We start from the raw sequence: 19,549 nt of genomic DNA, 5'->3' as shown, positions 1-19,549 counted from the left end.
TGACATCATGGTGACAAACACCCAGGAAATCTGCTTTGCTACTGTCAATGTGTAAGTTCGGGTATGGATATACCAACTCATAAGCGAAAAGTAACTGCTCAGATTACAGCTGATTGAGATTCACAGCCGCAACAACAAGGACTATGATCCTGCTAAGCCCAATGGTCCTTACATGGAGAAGCCCTGGTCTGAGCGCAAGACCAGATTGGTTGATGCCATACTGGCCACAGGTCCTCTTGACCTATTGGGTTGTCAGGTGAGTCAGATAGCCCTTACTGTCTTGATCTCCTGATAACCCTGTCAACTGTATATGCAGGAAGTCTTTCATAGTCAGCTACTTGACCTTTCTGAACTTCTGGGCAAATCATACAGCCATGTTGGTGTTGGACGAGAGGATGGCAAACAGGCTGGAGAGCATGCCCCAATCTTCTTTGACAACACCAAGTATGAGTTGGTCGAGTGGTGCACCATCTGGTTGTCACCTACCCCATATGAACCAGGATCAATAGGCTGGGATGCTGTAAGTTCTATCAACGAGCCATCGGCAAAGCTAGATTCACGAACTTGACATGTTATGTGCTTCAGGAACTGCCAAGAATTGCCACTCTGGTGACCTTGAGGGACCGCAGGGTGGCTGGAAACTTGATCCATGCTGTGAACACTCACTATGATCACAGAGGTGTGGATGCAAGGGCACAGAGCAGTCTTTTGATCAGAGCTGAAGTTCACAAATGGGTCACAAAGATTGAAGCAGCTGAGGCAGTATTGGAACCAGGAGTTGTTCTCCTGTTTGGGGACTTCAGTGAGTTACAACACTTGTCTCTAAACAAGTATGTGATGTTGATACATGACAATTAGATTCACCACCACATGAGAAAGGTTTCCAAAACATCACGTCACTCCTTTCTCATCCAGCCAAAGAGCCCTCTTTTTCTTTCCTAGACAGCTTTTCTCACCTCCTTTCCCTCAATTCTTCTCCTTCACTATTCTTGCCACTTCAGACTAGGCCATATGGTCCAGAGCACACCTACACAGAGTTTGGGACACGTGAGACCAGGAGGATAGACTTCATCATGTTGGGTACAGATACTCAACAGACTAGAGAGGATGACAGCAAGGATGCCAAGATCAGAGCTGTGGCAAGGGGTGAATGGCAAGTGACGAGGTATGCCTGTCTTGACAACTTTGTGGAGAAGGATGTGGAAGGTTGGACTGGGATATGGAGTGATCACAGAGCTGTCAAGGTGACTATCAGAAAGGTAATCACTTGATTGGACTATATTATCAAGAATGCTTGAAGATGCAATGTGTTGTAGCTAAGCTTTTGCATGTGATGATGATAGTCATTGTGGTTCTGCAACTGTCTTATAGTATAGGGAAACAACATTGGGCCCAGGCAATTGTCAACTGATGTTGGTCAAAGGTAGAAAGTTTCATTGTCAGACTTTCAAGATATAGACTACTTTGCTATGGATACCAATATCTATACATCAGGCTCAACCAGTACTGTACCAGCAGCCAGACTACCTCCCATTCCTGTACTGTTGAGAGGAGTAAGGAGGAATGAGATTGAGTCCACCCCATCCATGAAATCAGCATATGCCCACCATACATCTATGCCACAAGGATCTCCCAATTGGAATCTGTAGCAGGGCATTTGTCAATAAGATACCAACTATCGTGACTGAGATTACAACTCACATTGATTGGTTCTCCTCAGAGGTGTTGACAGTCATATTCAAGACTGCATAGTTGTGGTTACCACTGAGAGTCTGATCTCCAAACTTGACACCATCAGCTGTGGTGGTAATGATGATTGGTCGTTTCTGTTGAACAGCGGAGGTGATTGAGGGAGCTATAAGAAAAGATAACAGATTAGTTCCATCCATTGTCAATGATGTGCTCACGGGTGTCAACATCATTTTGTTAAGTCACTGGAGAGGAAAATATGCTGGAATTCTAAAGCCCCAAGAAATCTGGTGGTCACTCATAAAGTTCTATGTCTGCAGCCTTACTCCTCACAGCAATCTGACCAGTGAGAGCCCACAAGGCATTGACAGCTCCATCTCCCCATACATCTGTGTTTGCAAACCCCGTTGTTCCTCCCATTTGTTCTGCTGCTTTGTAAAGCAGTGCAGGCCACCTGTAATGAGAACCAGACTGTCAGGGTTGTTTCTTTGTTGCAAGAAAGTAAGATTGATGGAAATCTTCAAGACTGCTTACCAATGTTGGTCAATATCTTTGAAAGGTAGATTGGACACATCTGAATAGGCGAATGTCCGATAATCCTTCTCACCAGTCTGATTGTACAGACCTACATAGGCACTATTCCCAAGGTCGTACTCACGAGCACTTTCATCAAGGATAAGCCTTTTGATGGGCCATGGGTCAATCTGAGTTATAGCCCTCAAAGCTGCAACAAAAAAGTCTCGAGGACCGTTCACTTGAGTAAAGGGGAAGTTAGCTTATTGTACAACAAGTCAAATAGCATGGAGTCCCAGAGAGGGCTGGCAATTATATACATGGCCCTGTGGTCGTAGTCAAAACAACTGGTATGATATGTGCAGAGCTTGAGCAATTTTGATGAGCTATGTCATCTCATGTGAGGCCATTGTGTTACTTGATCTTTTCAGTTAGTATCTTTGACAATCGCAAACAATCTCTTCAACCCACGAACATTCCCAACCTCTTTCACATACACTAATACCCTTGAACACTACTCTTCTGCCCACAAGCCGTATCATCATGTGGCCAGGTATGTATTTTGAACAATCACAATCAGGTTTTCCTGAGCTGATCCCTAATCTGCCTATTAGATTGTGATTACAACTATCATGAACGACTCAGTCGGCTTGGAGAAACCCCAACAATCGATCCCAGGGAGCTCAGCATGGTCAACACCTCAGTCACAACATCCACTAATGGCAGTGACACGATGCGTTTACCAGCAACAAACAGCTCATTGAACCCCATGCATATGGATGTGGATCATAGACTCTCCAATACAGAAACAGCCACCTCCTCACACTACTCCGAATTCAATGTTGATGTGTATGATAGCTGGTCAGAAGGTTTTGAAGTCCCAACCACTCTTGCATCCGATGCACATGTTGCACAAAGAGAAGGTCTGACTCCAACAGCCTATCAAACTCAGTCCTCTGCGCAATCAAAGGAGGCTTCACAATTCAATCTGGATACAGTGGGTGTTTCTGCCCTTGCCTCGTTCCCTTGCAACAACAAGGTCAAATCTGTTCTCAATGGAGTGAAAGGAGCACAAATTGCAAGCAATGTGTACTCTTCGAACGATCCCTATCCTGATCTCTAGAAGGGTCCATTTCATCTCCCTACAACAGAGCTGTTTGGTGCAAAACCATTCAAAACTGACAAACCAGTTCCAGACTTCAAAGCACCAGTCTTCACCAGAACTGAGACAGGCTACAGGCCCAGCAAATCTACCCTTTACTATTGGCTTGCAAGTGAGATGCAAACAATCAGACATGCATTGGAGCCCAGTTTCAACGTCAAGACCTGGACTAAGGACAAGCCAACCTTGAGGACACGTCACAGACGGGAGATTGTGCCGTATGTGACATTTGCTGCCTCTCACTTTGTAGAGGAGATGATGTCTCAGCTGCTCAGCAAGCTCAACAATCCAGACACCCTCAATTTAGGGACCTTGATCAATTCTTTCCCTGAAGTAACAAACAACAACCAATCAGGAACATCTCAATCAATTTCATTCTTGATTGAAGGCATGAGAGAGTTTCTGACATCCGTGGCTGATAGAGAGGAGATAGAAAGGCGGTTACTGCCTAGGTTGGTGAAGTCACAGAAGCAGGAGAAAAAGGCCAACATCGCAGGTTCTACACACAAGACAAAGATGACCACTCAACAAGGGAAGCGTAGCGGAGCAAAGAAATAGGTGGAAGGATCAGTTTCCCGGAGATGGTGTCAGGTATTACTGATAGGTGGATTTGGGAACCAGGATTTACAATCAGAGGCAGACTTTACTTTGGTTTTCTATGAGCCTTACATTGGTTATTGTTACATGATGTGGTGTGAGCAAGCTGTTTCTTATGCATGCTTTTGGTGGATTAAATTTTTTCATGTTTGGCATGCTACTATTTGCAGTGATTATACCTTAATTGAGGACCAGGCCATGTACAAGTAGTTGACTGCGTGCAGCCGAATTCTGATATGCCGAAATCTGGTGAAGTCTGCTCGTGTCTTCAGATCGAGTCACATAGCAACAAAGATATCGGATCGACGACATTCAATCTAGTATTCTACCAACACTATGCTATCTATACACCACAACTACAGCAGTGAAAGTACATATACAGGATCCCTGCTTTCCTCTCGCGTTCTGCTTGGCGTGTCGTGTCATCGTTATTTCTAGTCGTATCTTGAGAAGATGCTCGTCCCGTAGCCCATGGCCTCGATCTCACGCATTGCGTCCCTCAAATCGTGATGGAAACGCGTAGGACCAAGCTGATACCCGAACCATAAGCTGTTGTAAACATCAAGCCATAGCTTTTCGATCCAACTCACGAGCTGTGTTATTCCTACGATCTGGAAAGACTTGATGTGGCCCGGTCGAAGGTGAGCGAAATGAACACCGACGCCTCGCTCATTGTACGATTTAGTCAGTTCGTAAAGGATTTGCGTAGCGCTGATTATGCCAAGTCAGCACTTGGCTCATCAAATCTTCGGGCAACTCACGAAGCGTCAATCTGCTCCACGTCACCCATGTGCAGGATGAGTGCTTTCGCAGACTCTCGTCGAGGCTCATCACTGGGATGACTTTTGCCCATGCCGTATAGCTCCAGCTATATGTGTGAACCCTGCTGTCAGTAAACGCCTTGGGAATATTGACGAATAATGAATATCAATACTCACCCTTCTCAGCCGTTCCTTCAGCTGTCCAGTATTCGCAAACGACAAACTCTCCCTAATGCGCACAACCAGTACACCCGGGATCTCCTCCTGCGCATCCTCATTCTCGTCTATAGGTACCCACTTGTCGGTGCCAGGAAGACGGCCAATAATCTTGATCCTAGTCTGAGTCGACTTTTGGATCACGAGGATGAGCGAGAACACAACGGAAGCGACAAGCCCAAGCTATTGCCCAAACTAATCAGCTTCATGTACAATGAAGATATGTTGATTGAGACAACGCTTACCTCAATGGAAAACACGAGGGTGAGGAAGAAAGTTCCGGTCATTTGCAAGAAGTCTGTCCAAGCTCGCATCTTCCAGAAATACATGATCTCGTGAGGTGCCTCGGCCAGAACTAGACACGTTTAGTTAGTGTGTGGAACCACCGACTGTGGCGAGCTCAGAGACTTACTAGCGTAGACAACGAGTGTGATGATCGCAGCGAGCACAGCCTATAGGACCCCGGTCAGCATGCGTAGCGTGCAGCATGTGAGTTTTTCTCACCTTCGGCAAGAAGTACAGGTATGGTAACATGAAGAAGATGGAGAAGATGATGCAAACGCTGGTGATGATGCTGGCCATCTGCGTTCGACTGCCGATCTGGCCATTCAGTCGTGAACCTATCATGGAGGAACATCAGCGCGGAAGATACGTAGAGGGGACAAGCACACCCACGCGTGATTGAGCCGAAGATGGGGATTGCGCCGGTCCCGACAATCAGCGACGACGAGAGATTAGCCGCACCTAAGGTTGGACGGTAGGACGGTCAGCATCGCTTGGACCAACGAGCCGGATGTGGACTTACCAAGAGCGACCAGCTCTCGATTAGGAGAGACGCTGTATCCGTACCGCGCAGCGTTCTCTCGAGCAGCAACAATACTGTCGACCACACCAACGATGGCGCTCACGAACGCAGTGGGAAGCTATAGCAGGTATATGAGCGAGACTGTAGGCATTTTAGGACAAGGTTTTGAGAGCTCACGGTATAGTTGAAGTATTTCATGGTCCGTCCCGATATCGGCCATCCAAACGGTATACTAGATCCACCCTTGATCGTGCCCAAGACCTCGACACCTAACTTATCCCATCGTAGAGCACTTGTGAGAGCTGGAAAACCAGTCGCTTAGCGTTCGCGCCATCTTATGAGGAATGCCCCTGACGAAGGGGGAAAAAGCTGACTCACCCGTTGTACCAACGACCAACACCAAGATCTCGGGGATGTACTTCACCCAAAGACCACCAGGTCGAGATGCGATCCGTTGTTTCACGACTCTTGCCAAGATTAGGAAACCAAGAGAGGTGAAACTTAAGATGGCCGTAGTTTTGTTGACATGATCGAGATGCTTGAGGGTGAAGATGAACTTGCTTATCGGCAGTGTTGGAGGATCTTGGTGCATGTCAGGGTGAGCTACGATGGCGGCCATTCCGAGCATGGGCACGAGCTGCTCGATGAAGATGATCTGTCGCCGTGATGTGTTAGCAAGCGCCTCAGATCTCGGATGAAAGATCACCTACTATTCCAACTGCTGTGATGAACCCGCTCAACAGAGCTTTGGAGAGGACAACGTCCAATAAGCCCAAACGAAGCAAACCCAAAACACTTGTGATGACACCGATCTGAATGACGCGGACGTCAATATAGCGACGCAAGGTGGTCTCCGACAGACTACTTACCTGGAAAGTGGTGATGAGCGCAATGGCAGCTGCCTCCAGCTCTGGATGCGCAGGTAGATTATGCGGATCACTGTACACTGCCTCCTGAATCATTTGACCGATCAGAAGAGATAAGGCAGCTTCAGGACCGATAGAGAGTTGTCTGTTGGAAGCTTGACTTAGCAAGGCAGTACAATTAATAGGGTATTACTTACCGACAGGTTCCAAGCGCTCCGTAGACCAATGCTGGTATGGCTGTCGACCATAGACCAGCAACCGGTGTAAGTTTAGCTAAACCACTGGCGTATGACATCGCCTGAAATTATACGAGTCAGCCCACCACCCAAACGATTTCCGTCTCGACATACCTGTGGTATAAGCAGACATGCTACAGAAAGTCCGGCAACAAAATCTCCCGAGAACCTGCAAATCCGCTCAGCTACTCTTGACCGCGTACTGATTAGTCAACACTTACAATGACCAACTGTACTTGGGTAGCCAATCCGTTACAGGCACATAATACTTCGATCTTTGCCTTATTTTCTGCGCGTATGCCAATGTCGCGCTAGATTTTCTCTTTGGACCTCTCCCATTTCCATCTTCAGGCGTCTGATCTCCACTTGCACCCGCCTCTCCACCAGAGGTCTTCCTCCCCTCGTCGTCATCCGCTATCTCATCTAGATTCGCCGTCCAATTGCGCTGTGGGGGTCTTCCTCCGTCGTCCGTGAGAAGGGGAGTCACTTCGCTTGGCTTGCTGATACTGAGCATTGATGCGGTTGAAGCTCGCGAAGAGGGACCGGCGTTATTGGCCGATGGACCCGCTCGTGATGGGGCAGGAGGTGAATTGTGAGCTGTGGAAAATGACAGCTGATCGTCGTTCTGACTAGAATAACTAGCCATGATGGGGCAAGCTCGTCGCGTATCCCTTACAGACTTGCGTCGATAAAGGTGATAGAGTGGGCGAAATGTCGTGATAGTCACACGTTAGAGTGAGAGTTGTGAGAGAGGCGAGCCCGCTGAAATCCGAGACTTGTTGATCTGCGATACAAAATCACGGCGCACGCCGCTCTTGACACGTCGTTTATCGCTTAAACCATTCATTCTGGATGCCGGCATCATAACCGGTGCATGGAGATGTGTGGCATAGACCAAAACATGCATAAATAGAGCAGACTAACGGACAACCTCAAAGCAGATCGACCAGCAGCAGAGAACACAGCAGTGATGTACAACAGAACATGAATTCCCAACCTGAGTAGGACATGACCTGCTTCGCATGAGTCGTTTCTGAAGCGAATTGAGGAAGTGTTGTCGAGGGAGGACCGTGAAGGGAAAACAAGCATGACAGCCCTTTGCGATGCGGTGTGTAACTCAACATGGCATCAACTGATATTTGCAGGTTGTTAGATCTCGGTCGGCGAGGGAGGTTCTTCACCAATTAGTAGCATGGCTCGAGCAATCGGCCATGAGGGTATATGAGCGGCGATATCCGATCACTCTCGCTCCGACGCGACGCGCTTTGACTTTGAACAACAAGACAAATAACAAGAATTGCTCTTTGTTCTCCTTAAACTCAACGCTCCGATCTCCTCGAGGCTCTATTAACCGTCAGTGGCGTACTAGCTCAGACCTCTGACATTGTGATCGGATAGAAAAGAACAAAGAGGTATACACACAATGACACTCAGAACACACAACACAAGCATACAGCTCACACAATATGTGGTTGTGTCCTATAACACATCCCTTTCAGTCCCATCTCACTCATCCTTTCCCTATTGTACTTTGAAACGCACCATACTGAAGATGGCTTCGATGGCATACCCTATCTCAAGGGTCCGCTGAAGCTACCGTTACCAACTCGCGCGTTTCGTCATTGTTCAGTCTACCCTTCGATGGTTTCGGTTGAGTGACGGAATACTCATTGTTCTGTCAACGTTACATCTCGCTCTACCCTCGATTCGAAGCACCGTGATTCCAATACACACAATCACTTATAGTCGTTGGTTGATGTATCGAATGCTTCTTTTTCTTCCTGACCCTTCTGTTTCTCAGATCACACTCACGCTGATCCCAGCAGCATTTCCCGCTTTCAGGCTGTACATCGTATGGCCGAAGTGTAACACATCCTTGTCCACACAGCTTTGTCGTCCTTTGCAAACACATCCACGCACCACGGATCGACTTCTGTCCTTTTCGTCAACAAACATCAACATCAATATCAACATCACACAACGGACTCCTTCGACACACTTGCGGTATATATTCTAGCCATAATGAGCCCGACCGACCCTTCTCGCCTACTTTCGAATCAACGTCTTTCTCCACCTCCTTTAAATCCTGCCATTCACTCCTCAAACGTCCCTTCCAACGTCTTTCCCCTTCCTGATCACCGCCTCGATCCTTTTTTCCGCTTCGAGGTATCCGGGTCAACCTCATCTGGCTCTTTCCCCTCGTATAGAAACGGCGCAGGTACACAATCTCATTTCGAACTTTCCTCTTCGTCATCATCCTCAGGCCAATCATCAAGAAATAGATCAACTCCAGTATCATCAAGGGTCAGTCACCAACCACAGAGCGGTCCAATCGCGATACCAGTACTGCTGCATAAACGGCTTAATATTCCAACTCAAACACGACCATCACCCAAGCCGGCTTCTACGTCCCCTTCCTTGGGCAAATCTATCAGTCAATCAAGAGATATTCTCTCGCCCCTATTCCGATCTCCATTCGTCTCCAAGCGACAAACCAAGATGACTTCCAATCCTCTCCCACTTATGACCAATCGAGCAGGACCTAGGATGGTCTTCCAAACACATCAGAATTACCTGTCAGCTACGGTCGAGGCTGAATTCGAAAACAATGGCAGAGTCGACATGATTGGAGGTGCCAACACGAGGTGAGTCAACTTTGCCACTCGGTCCGATGAAACGTGCCAAGAGAAGGTGACTAAGCAATTGATCGAAAATACACAGCACGAGCTACTCTGTACCAGGTCACATCATTATTACTCTTCCAGCTTTGCCACCTGTCCTTCGAGGCCGAGCGAGAGTTGTAGAACAGCTCAAGATTGTCATGGAGGGCAAGTCAGAGTTCTGGGATGATCAGGGTAGGTCGAAGCTCTGTATCTCTTCATCGCAAAAGCTCACGTATTCCATGACAGGTCGTTACACACCCATGCGACTGTACACCACAACACTCGTGCTTGCAAGCAAAGAGAAACCCCTCATCGTTCCTTCTCACGACTTATCAGACCCAAACAGCTCTTCGATTCGACTTGCAGTGGCTTTCGATCTGCGTCTACCTGGATGGTTACCACCCTCACACGACTCTGATCTGACAACCGTTGCCTACGGTGCACGAGTCGATACTTGCTCTCGATGGAAAGAGACGAGCAACTTGGAATCCGGTTCAGCACTCTCTCTCGCTGAGATGTTGGACTCTGAATACTCAACGACGGGATCCACCTCGAACGGAAGCCCGAAATCCAGACGGAAATCGAGTTTCGATTCTATCTTCTCCAACCAATCGCTGAACCTCGAACTCCTTCATCGGTCATCAAGCAAATACACTCCTTTCACCATCCACCGTCATTGCTTCCCGACGTCCATAACTGGTCAGCCCGCCCGAATTGTGGATCGACAGTACTTGCTCTTTGCCGATGCCGATAGCAAGAGTCCAGTCGAGTGTGTTTTGTTGATTCCGGAATGGGTGGATATCAATGGAGAAGAAAGAAGTCTGAAAGTCAAGCTCAAAGTCAGACATAGACCAGGAGTAGCTGCTGCTCAAAGACCCGAAGCGAGCAGGAGGATATCGGCTCCGGTCGGACCGTCACCTACTCCGACTACCGGGTTGTCTGAGGGCCCGAACTCCACTACACCGGGAAGAGCAGGACCACTGGAGTCTGTACCAATGGAGAGGCAGACGAAGGTGATCACCGACGAAATCTTCGTAAATATGCTCGAGCTCGGCATGGAAATCGACGAAGTGGAAAGATTCAGGTGAGCTATCTCGGTGTGGAATTTGCATAGCGACCCTCAGAAACAAGCTGACCGACGACACCTTGCAGCTCCACGCCCTTTGCCTCTTTCGCCTCGGCCTTCCCCATTCCCGACAATCAGCCCTCGCGTCACTCAGCCGAGAACCAGCTTCTCTCTCCCCGCTCTGCTTACGTCGACGGCGGGTTGTTTGGTCGCAACGACAGCTCCTTTAAGGGTATTCGTACACGAGGCTGTCTACTAACCGACACAGGGGAACAGCGAACCTTCCAATTCGCCGATGGTGGTTTGGGCTTAGGAGATCGTTGGAGGACGATCAACGTTCTTCTTCCAATGCCAGAGGAGCTCGCGGACAACAACAACACGAGACCCCAGGTAGAGATAGATGGACCGTTCTTGAAGATCAAGCATCTCTTGAAGGTCAGAATGGTTTGTCAGAGCATTGGGTCTAGCGAGTCTACAGTGAGTCTCCCCCCCGTACAAATCTGAACCGGAAGGTATGATGTACTGATAGATGTGTGCGCAGGCCGTAACTTTCTCGACACCTATACGATTCGGGACCTCAGTAAGGACAATGCCCACGACCGGTCCAAAAATGGCTCCTCTCCCAGCATACATCCAGCTCTTCCACGAGAACGGAGATCCTAGACCGGGGGAGCCAGTTCCGGCTTACAGTGCACCGGTAGCACTGAGTACGGCGTCGCCACCCAGGCCACAAACTGCTTCGACGAATGTTTCACCCCCTCTTAGTCCTGTACCTACCTACGAGTCGCTGTTCCCTGAATCGTATACTACTCCGTCCTCATCACGCTCACCATCTCCATCGACGTCTTCCACCATATCGAATGACTATCCATCGGAGCAATCGTCTCCTGCCAATACCCCGCCTTCATCTCCCCCCATGGAAGACGAATCGATGGACATCGATTCCGTCACGAGCGACTCCGGTGGGGAACAAGGCTCCCAAGACAGCATACGTCCAGCTTCCATGTCAATGGAGTCACTTAGAAAGATTGTTCGCACTCCACGGCGATCTCGAGGGATCGCGTGAGTCGCCCTGGCGTTCCGCAGGGGAACCCCAGATCAGGTCAGATTAGGTCCATATATCTTGCCGTCCCCTTGCATCTATACATCCATGCCTCTTGATTCTTCTCTATTGATAACATACTGTACATTCATACATACATATATTACACATACGCATACACGAACACGATGTGGCTTCCACCTTATCGAGCTATATAGTAGATAATCAATTTCACGAATCTTATGCTTCCATGTATTTGGGTCATCATGTCGTTAACAAGTTGTGTTAAGTTACATACATCTCATGTTCTATGAAGTCATCGAGGCGACCATGCAATACTTGACGACACCACAATCAGCTCGAGCGCGAATGTACTGTATGGCTAGTGATGGAACTACTGTATGATCCTACTTGAAAAGCGTTAATGATCTGGTCATACTACGATTTTCCACTCCTCTCGACGATATTAGCATGTACATCGTCATTTTGATGTTCGGGATAGATATCATGGCCATAATCATAATACCTCCCCCCCGGGGCGAATTTCTGCAGTCACCCCACAGTAGATATCAGCCCAATAGAATCATAAGGCAAGAGGGGTTGATATCTGGAATGTACGAGACTTACGATGTAAAATTCGGGATTGCGATCTTTCAGTTTCCTACGAAAAAGGACGCAATGATGAGATCTAGATTGGTACCTACTGTAATCGTTGGGGAAGATGAAGAGAGAGTTGACGTACCCAGGATCTTTGTCAAGACATACGAAAATGGTAGATACTCCTGCTTCCTGCTTACGTCGTCAACATCTTGCCTAGTCTCGTAAACGGATGAAGGAGCTTCTCCGTGACTTACTATAGCGGAAGTGAGGACTAGTCCGATACTCATGGCGAGGAAGAATGAATAGAGCAGAATGAGCCTGTGATCGGGTACAATATCAGCATGCGATGAGCTGAAACCGCTGTACGATGTCATTTGCTGAACTCACCACTCCCATCCATCGATTTTCATCGAGCGGTCAATTGCTATGAACCATATCAATCACTCAGTGCTACTCCCCCCCCCCTGGCGAACGATCAACACATGAGTCTCACCGGTCATGTAGAGATACGTGAATGCAGCGCATAAGATCGCATTTGCGATACAAGCGAAATGGAGGCTTTTGCCAACTAGCGAGTCGCTAAGCAGTGCGGCGATACCTAGACGACAGCGACGACATCAGTCTAGCGAATACCTTCGTCTCGTCATAAGTGTGGCAAAATCATTATTGACAGATTTACTTACCTTTCTTCTTGAGGCCGTGTCCTTTGTTAAATAGTCGCCAGACATCTCTGCCACTTTGGATCTAGGGGGAGCATTAAACAATCAGGTGTGAACAAGGGCAAGTGATCAACGAGTAACGAAAACTCACATAGCCGTACTTGAACCTTTCGACGCCTGTAATAGCAAGATAAGCTTAATGTCTGGTGCGGGCTTGGGTTACGGGCAGATAGTCAAGATTGCTTACCAATACGAATACTACAGAGCGCATCAGCGACATAGCAACGGTCAATCCGCAAAATGCAAAGACCCCAACCATAGAAGGAAACCCCCGCTTACAAAACATATTTGTTGAAATACCGAAGTATTTTCTCGACAAAGTTCAAGCAGCATCCACACTTCGATGGGGTAAGTCATTTCTTGTCAGTTCCTCGGTGCTTCGATCCATTGAGATGTACGGTGCTGGCGCAGGTCAGGAGGAAGGGGGTGAGAGAGTTAAACGCACTATACAATTGCAGCATGCAGCCCATGGCCCATGTCCCTCTAACGTCGCAAACTAGTTAGCCCAGTCTGAAAAGTGCTTCATCAAAACAAGACGACAATGGAAGGAAGACTCACTGGAACCACCACCTGTGATCGCGTTCATGACGAAATGTATGGCTTCAATAAAGACCACGAGCAAACTCCCAAACGCTATAGATCCGAGTGATGTCCCTGCTGCTTTCTTGAGAGCCCAGAGGGATTCGCTCTTCGTATCGCTGTCGGTGCCATACCACCAGTCTGTCAAAGCATGTGTTTGGCATCAGCTTGAACGCCATTTCCATACCATGATCAGTGAGAGATATCCCGGCGTCGATGATGGATGAATTGTTGTGGCGCATGACCACGGCCGTCTCCATGGTGCACTCACTTGCATACGGTCCACCAGCCATGACTGTCAAAGTCACATTGCTTATGACCTAAGGCGTCAAAGTTGAAATTTAGCCCGGTGATCCCTTTTGGTTACACTGTGGTTAGTCCGTACTCACTGCTGAGATCCAAATATGCTCCAAGACGACAAAGACCAGGAGGATGCACGTGAGGGGGCCAGAACAATACGTTCCAGTATCGCAGTCTGCTCCACTACTCTCAGTGATGGTTCGAAAGATGGGAGAGCAAATAGCACAGCGGAAGCGGTACTCACGCTTCTGCCAAGGTTCGAATCGAAGGAAGACGGCTATGAAGGTGAATATGTTCCAGAGGGTATTAAGGCCTTGAACCAGGAGTCCTATTACCAAACGACAGCACGATTAGCGAAATGAAAACGAGAATAGGTGCCCAGGCTCTACAGCTTTGTCCTGTTAGGATGGAATGAGATGGGAAGTAGGATGGGACAAACCTATAATGACGGTCCAGAACACAGACCAATGTTTCGCAGCTGCCATATTCGCAGTGATCATCAGATCTTTGGCAAGCTCGATCCTGCTCCTGAACTGAAACAAGGCTAGAACTACGACCGCTGCGAAGAGGGCTGAGATTATACCCATTACAGGGACTACGACGTGGGGATCAGTACGCTAGATCTTGCGATGCAAGTCAATGTGTTGTGTATGAGACGATACAACACGTACTGCCTAACCAGAATGAGCCTGAGCAATGTGTATGTTAGTGCACACTTGCAAACAAAGGCGTCACTCACCGGCAGCAGTGCCGAGCAGGTAGGTCACGCAGAGGATTGGTGCCATGTAAATCACTATAGTAGGGAAGTATCGAACGAACTGTATATCAATGCGTGAAAAACCAACCCGTCAGTGGAAGTGGAACAGGTGGAGTGCGTAGCGTGAAGGTAAATTGGTGAGCATACGAGATGAGATCACTTACAAACAGTAGACCCAGACTCAAACCCATTGCAATGGCCGAAGCACCTGCGAACATCCACCCTGTCTTGCTGGTGGCACCGCAAAGCAAATATCAGCATTCTCAACAACACGGGACGGTTACACAACGTCGAAACGACGTGGACTCACACGGTGAACGTATTCTCCAGATTATCATTATCGTTACTCGTACCAGTCGTTATTCCAGATACCGAGAAATGGTTCGTCGTATCAAGCTCGTCATCATAATCGTTCACAAGGCAGTATATCGCATACCCGCTCAAAATCGTGTACACCGCGAGACTCAAAAGAAAGGCAACAAGCGCCCATCGATCATGACATCGTGCCCAGAAGCTGGGCAGAGGTTGATTTATTCTTACTTGTTCAGCGTTAGGGTGAGCTTGACGTTCTTCTCGAGGAACTTGCTGAGAGGATTCGATAGGTGGCATCGAGTTCTCGATCTTGGCGACATCATTAAAATCAGGTCTGCTCATCTTCTCAGTGGGAATTATACTGCTGTCTACAATCGTGGACTGGTCTACAGCACCACGGGGAAATCATGAATCAGTAAAAATGGGAACGGAAGACCTACGCCAATACATTTGCGAGGGGTCAACAATCAGTCTCTAGGTCAAACCATCCCATTCATCCCTTAGATTCACTTGTAACGCTCTGGTTACACAAAGGACCTCGTGCTCAGGCTGAAAGGATCTCTATGGCAGCTTAATAGGCTGGACTATCAGCATCTCGCATTGGGCGTGACCTCTCCTGTGAGTTGATTCAGAGATCGACGTTACGTCTCTGGGAAATAGGTAGCGAGAACAATGAAGATCGGACGTGCATAGCCCGGTTGGGAACATCGAGCCGTCTATGCCAGCATTCTCCTCGAAACCGATAGACTTTGTACCGCATATAACACGAACATCGGCATGGAATAGTCGGCAAGCATGATTTGAGTGTCATTTTGTCGTGTTTGGTTCGCGTGCATAGAGATAAGATCAGAGACAGAGTGTTACAGTGATATAGATAGATGACTTCATTCGTCTCTGTTCTGATTCAGGGTAAATTACATCAATCGTCGTCTTCGCGGAAAGTTGGATTCCGACGCGTCCACTTTAATCAGTTTGATCGCTATTCGATCTTGTGCATCAATCTAGCTCTCTCATCCTCTTTTGTACCTCCCTCGCCCTTCCTCTAGAACGGTCAGAACTGACCAAGGGGAATGCAATGCAAGCCTCACCGACACCTACTCCTCTTCAACGGACTTCGCTCCCCGTTCCAAACCCGCTCAATAGAGGTCGACAATCTACGCTCGGTTCCTCGAGCAAGAATGGGGCTCTAGCCAGAACGAAGCCCAACTCATTCCTTCGACTATTTATAGGAGCTCTGGCGATCGCTGCTAGTAAAGTCTGGGTGCTGGATAATGACGCAAAGGGGAGTGGAGGTGTAGGGTGGTTGGTCTTGGCGTATTGGGCAGCGAGGTTGGTGGGAGAGTTCAAGGAAGTGTGGGATGGGAGAAAGAAGAGGTCGAAAGGCGGAGGTGCTGGCGAAGCAGGTCATGCTACGGTGAGCTGATATACATGATCTAATGCGTTGAAGGGGGCGCAGCTGACTTCGAGGGCAGAATCAGGTATGGACCAGCGTAATCTTAGCTCTTCAAAGTGTATCCTTCTTCCTCTCACTGCAGAGTGTCGGTCCCCTCCGGTAAGCTCCGTTGCACTTTGTCGTAGTCGCCAATAATCAAAAGCTCACTTTCAACGCTCGCATCAGGATCGTCCTCGTTGCCTTCACCAGCACACTTTTCGCCTCGACCTCTTTTGCAGATCTCAGATCTGTAAGTCGATCACACGTTTGTGCTACGGCTAGCTCTGATGTTTGGGTTTCAGGTCGCTCCTCTAATACCGGCAGTCGCTTCGTCCTTATACATCATTGGGGAGACCTTTCTCCTTCGCGGTAGTAAGTGCGCTGTAATGCAAGACGAAGCAAAGCCGTGATCTGATCTTCGATATTCCCCTTTCTTCCAGTTGTCGGCGCCGTACCCATTATCGTTTTTGCTGGAACAACCTTCTTGGCGGACATCTATCTATCCAAATTTGCACAATCGAGATCTCGAGGCGACGGCAAAGACATCAACGTTCGGAATAGAAATACTTGGCTTCTGAGTACATCTGCGGCATGTGCTAGTGCTATCGTCTTTTTACTCTACATCCTGGTTAGTCACTCGTCGCACACGTTCGTGAAATTTACTGACCTTGTCGATACAGAATATCGTTGTTTTACCTATACCACTTCCCCAATCACCTTCGCAACGATTCGGATCTTTCTTGGCTGCGTTCCTTGTTCGATTTATTCCTTTCCCATTCACCACTTCACCTGGTCCCGGGGCTATTCTTAAACTATCGACCCTGAAGGATAAGATCGTTTTCCTCATGGCTATACCGGTTTTGCAGTTCTTCGCCCTGCATCCTGTACCCACAACAACTGATCTCTTGGTACTACTCCCCTTGACTGTTGTCAGTATCGTGGTCGCTGCTGCGCCCAAAGCGACACCTGACAGCGCACCTCGAGGAGTGAGTCCAACCTATATTTCGTTTGAATGATCGATGCGGTGGCATGCTGACCAATTGCCCTATAGTGGAGCTTTCCTAGTCAAAGTATATCTACTGCACGACCTTCCTGGTCTTTCATGTCGTTACTTCCAGCTCGATGGCGACCTCATCTACAAACGATCCTGAATACGCCTACATCATCTAAAATATTCTATTTCTTGCTACTCAACTTGGCGTACATGGGTGTACAAATGGTTTATGGGGTTTTCACCAACTCTTTGGGTTTGATATCTGATGGTGAGCACGACCCTACTCGGTTGACCCGTGATTTACGCTAAATGCGTTGGCGTTGGCAACGAATAGCTATTCATATGCTCTTTGACTGTCTTGGTCTGTCCGTAGGCCTTTGGGCATCGGTAGCTGCGACTTGGAAACCAGATGGAAGGTATACTTTTGGTTACTCAAGGGTCGAGACACTCAGTGGATTTGCCAATGGGTGTTTCTTAATCCTCATCTCTATCTTCATCATCTTTGAAGCTATACAAAGGGTGTAAGTCTACGGTCTCACTATTTGTGATTCTACAAAGTGGCAGCTGATTCTTACGGTGATGCAGAATCGATCCTCCGGAGATGGAAACTCATCAACTTCTTCTTGTATCTGGAATCGGACTGGCTATCAACCTCTGGGGAATGTACGCTACGGGAGGACATCATCATCACGGGCATAGTCATGGTCATGATCATGGTCATTCTCATGCCCCAGTCAACGAGAAGAAGGTGCGTCCAGCTTACATTGTTCTGAGCTGCGTGCTGATGCTCGATCTAGGAGGATCACCGACATGACCACACGCATACACATCATCACAATCATGATTCGCATGGAGTGAGTCCGTCGCCTTGATTACCATTACAGCTTCCTGATTTTTGGTACTGCAGACCTCACAAGCCTTCACATCTCGACCTAACGGAACGCTCGGCAAGAGACGGTCTTCTGGATTCCTGAAAGGGATGGCAGCCACGTCCGGCGAACACGATCACGATCATGATCACAAGCATCACAGTCACAGTCCGGCACCCTCGCGAACACCCTCGCGAGGGCATTCGCATGACAATCACAACCACGATGATCATTCGAACTGTAATGGTCACACACACGACCACAATTCGCATGCCCATGATTCGCATGATCACCACGATGTGAGTTGGTGATGTCGCAAAGAGGTGACCATGAATTGACTTGAATCATCGGGTGTAGCATAACCACAATCATGGTCATGACCATGATCACTCCCATGAGCATTCGCACGATCACACAAGTCATGATCCCCATCACCACGGACATGACCATGGGCATGGCCACGACCACGCGCACAGCCATAACATGCGAGGTGTCTTCTTGCACGTGCTGGCGGTGAGTTACCACAACCTTTCTGCGAGAACGTAGGCTGATAAGTGGATTTGCGTCCTCCTGGTCAGGATACACTAGGTAGGTTTCAGCTGTTTTTTTAGATCGGGTACCGCCGAGTAACGAAGCTGATCCACTCGCTGCGTTTTTAGGAAGTGTTGGCGTGATCATTTCTACCATCTTAATCAAGTTCACAGGGTGGACAGGATTTGACCCGATAGCCAGTCTTTTCATCGCTGCGTTAATCATGGCGAGTGTGTTGCCGCTCGTGATTGATTCCGGGAGAGTGTTATGTCTTGATGTGGGGGAAGATAAGGAGGCAGAGATCAGGAGTGCTTTGACGGAGGTGAGTGGTTTGACCCCGCAATATTGTTGCTGTCAATTCGTTTGATGAATTCTAGCAAAGCTGACTATCTTTCTCCTCTGGTAGCTATCCTCCGTCGACGGACTTGCGAATTACGCTTCACCTCGTTTCTGGCCACGATGCGAAGGCGAACTTGTCGGTTCTATCCATATTCATCTCGCCATCTCCCCTTCTTCCATCGACCCAACACGACTATCTACCCCTTATCCGAACCACAAGCCCCGCTCGGGCGATGTAATCTATGTCAATGCGGAGAAAGTGGTGGGTAGGGTGGAGAGGTTGTTGAAGAAGAGAATCAGGGGATTGACAGAGTTGGTCGTTCAAGTTGAGGGAGGAGCGGAGGAGAGAAGCTTTTGTACTTGTATGACAGGCGGTTTGGGCAGGTAGGCCGAGTGGTCAGAACAGGGTGGAAAATGTTTGTGTAGCATTAGGAGTGACTTGACCGATACAGAAATATAGCATAGTGCGCGTAGAACGCTGCATTGGTGTAAGGAATAGTA

At 48.3% G+C, this 19,549-nt stretch overlaps 6 protein-coding genes across 6 annotated transcripts; 3 read left to right on the top strand and 3 right to left on the bottom strand.

Moving 5' to 3' along the window:
* Window positions 1-7: 7 nt before the first annotated feature.
* Window positions 8-1,271, top strand: CI109_100856 (uncharacterized protein; the record flags this gene model as incomplete). The annotated part of the gene is made up of 5 exons (XM_032007231.1): window positions 8-51; window positions 127-256; window positions 317-520; window positions 586-802; window positions 859-1,271. 5 exons carry the CDS (start codon window positions 8-10, stop codon window positions 1,269-1,271), a joined length of 1,008 nt encoding a protein of 335 aa, XP_031858463.1.
* A 212-nt stretch (window positions 1,272-1,483) lies between these two features.
* Window positions 1,484-2,359, bottom strand: CI109_100855 (uncharacterized protein; the record flags this gene model as incomplete). The annotated part of the gene is made up of 5 exons (XM_032007230.2): window positions 1,484-1,643; window positions 1,702-1,855; window positions 2,016-2,143; window positions 2,224-2,300; window positions 2,348-2,359. 5 exons carry the CDS (start codon window positions 2,357-2,359, stop codon window positions 1,484-1,486), a joined length of 531 nt encoding a protein of 176 aa, XP_031858462.2.
* Window positions 2,360-4,395: 2,036 nt separating this feature from the next.
* Window positions 4,396-7,491, bottom strand: CI109_100854 (uncharacterized protein; the record flags this gene model as incomplete). Its single annotated transcript, XM_032007229.1, has 16 exons — window positions 4,396-4,491; window positions 4,552-4,672; window positions 4,723-4,829; window positions 4,900-5,121; window positions 5,184-5,293; window positions 5,351-5,390; window positions 5,443-5,558; window positions 5,614-5,682; window positions 5,744-5,861; window positions 5,921-6,045; window positions 6,122-6,398; window positions 6,454-6,555; window positions 6,613-6,754; window positions 6,807-6,907; window positions 6,960-7,014; window positions 7,067-7,491. 16 exons carry the CDS (start codon window positions 7,489-7,491, stop codon window positions 4,396-4,398), a joined length of 2,226 nt encoding a protein of 741 aa, XP_031858461.1.
* A 1,901-nt stretch (window positions 7,492-9,392) lies between these two features.
* Window positions 9,393-11,640, top strand: CI109_100853 (uncharacterized protein; the record flags this gene model as incomplete). The annotated part of the gene is made up of 5 exons (XM_032007228.2): window positions 9,393-9,490; window positions 9,567-9,700; window positions 9,755-10,592; window positions 10,661-11,051; window positions 11,116-11,640. 5 exons carry the CDS (start codon window positions 9,393-9,395, stop codon window positions 11,638-11,640), a joined length of 1,986 nt encoding a protein of 661 aa, XP_031858460.2.
* Window positions 11,641-12,054: 414 nt separating this feature from the next.
* CI109_100852 (uncharacterized protein) lies at window positions 12,055-15,333 on the bottom strand (the record flags this gene model as incomplete). Its single annotated transcript, XM_032007227.2, has 18 exons — window positions 12,055-12,162; window positions 12,244-12,277; window positions 12,359-12,405; window positions 12,471-12,534; window positions 12,604-12,640; window positions 12,710-12,814; window positions 12,900-12,960; window positions 13,027-13,052; window positions 13,494-13,655; window positions 13,786-13,834; window positions 13,904-13,989; window positions 14,059-14,142; window positions 14,254-14,409; window positions 14,486-14,503; window positions 14,554-14,632; window positions 14,736-14,802; window positions 14,882-15,269; window positions 15,324-15,333. 18 exons carry the CDS (start codon window positions 15,331-15,333, stop codon window positions 12,055-12,057), a joined length of 1,581 nt encoding a protein of 526 aa, XP_031858459.2.
* A 625-nt stretch (window positions 15,334-15,958) lies between these two features.
* CI109_100851 (uncharacterized protein) lies at window positions 15,959-19,436 on the top strand (the record flags this gene model as incomplete). Its single annotated transcript, XM_065966854.1, has 15 exons — window positions 15,959-16,297; window positions 16,356-16,435; window positions 16,502-16,565; window positions 16,618-16,687; window positions 16,756-16,943; window positions 16,996-17,301; window positions 17,367-17,577; window positions 17,644-17,830; window positions 17,895-18,057; window positions 18,107-18,163; window positions 18,217-18,477; window positions 18,536-18,691; window positions 18,757-18,766; window positions 18,838-19,031; window positions 19,116-19,436. The coding sequence occupies 15 exons, from the start codon at window positions 15,959-15,961 to the stop codon at window positions 19,434-19,436; spliced, it is 2,607 nt and encodes an 868-aa protein (XP_065822926.1).
* Window positions 19,437-19,549: the final 113 nt, after the last annotated feature.

Source organism: Kwoniella shandongensis, chromosome 2 (genome assembly GCF_008629635.2).
Source record: "Kwoniella shandongensis chromosome 2, complete sequence".
In the NCBI taxonomy this organism is placed as follows: Eukaryota; Fungi; Basidiomycota; class Tremellomycetes; order Tremellales; family Cryptococcaceae; genus Kwoniella; species Kwoniella shandongensis.
The sequence above is the reverse complement of the archived record's forward strand: the minus strand, read 5'-3'. Positions and strand labels throughout refer to the sequence as shown.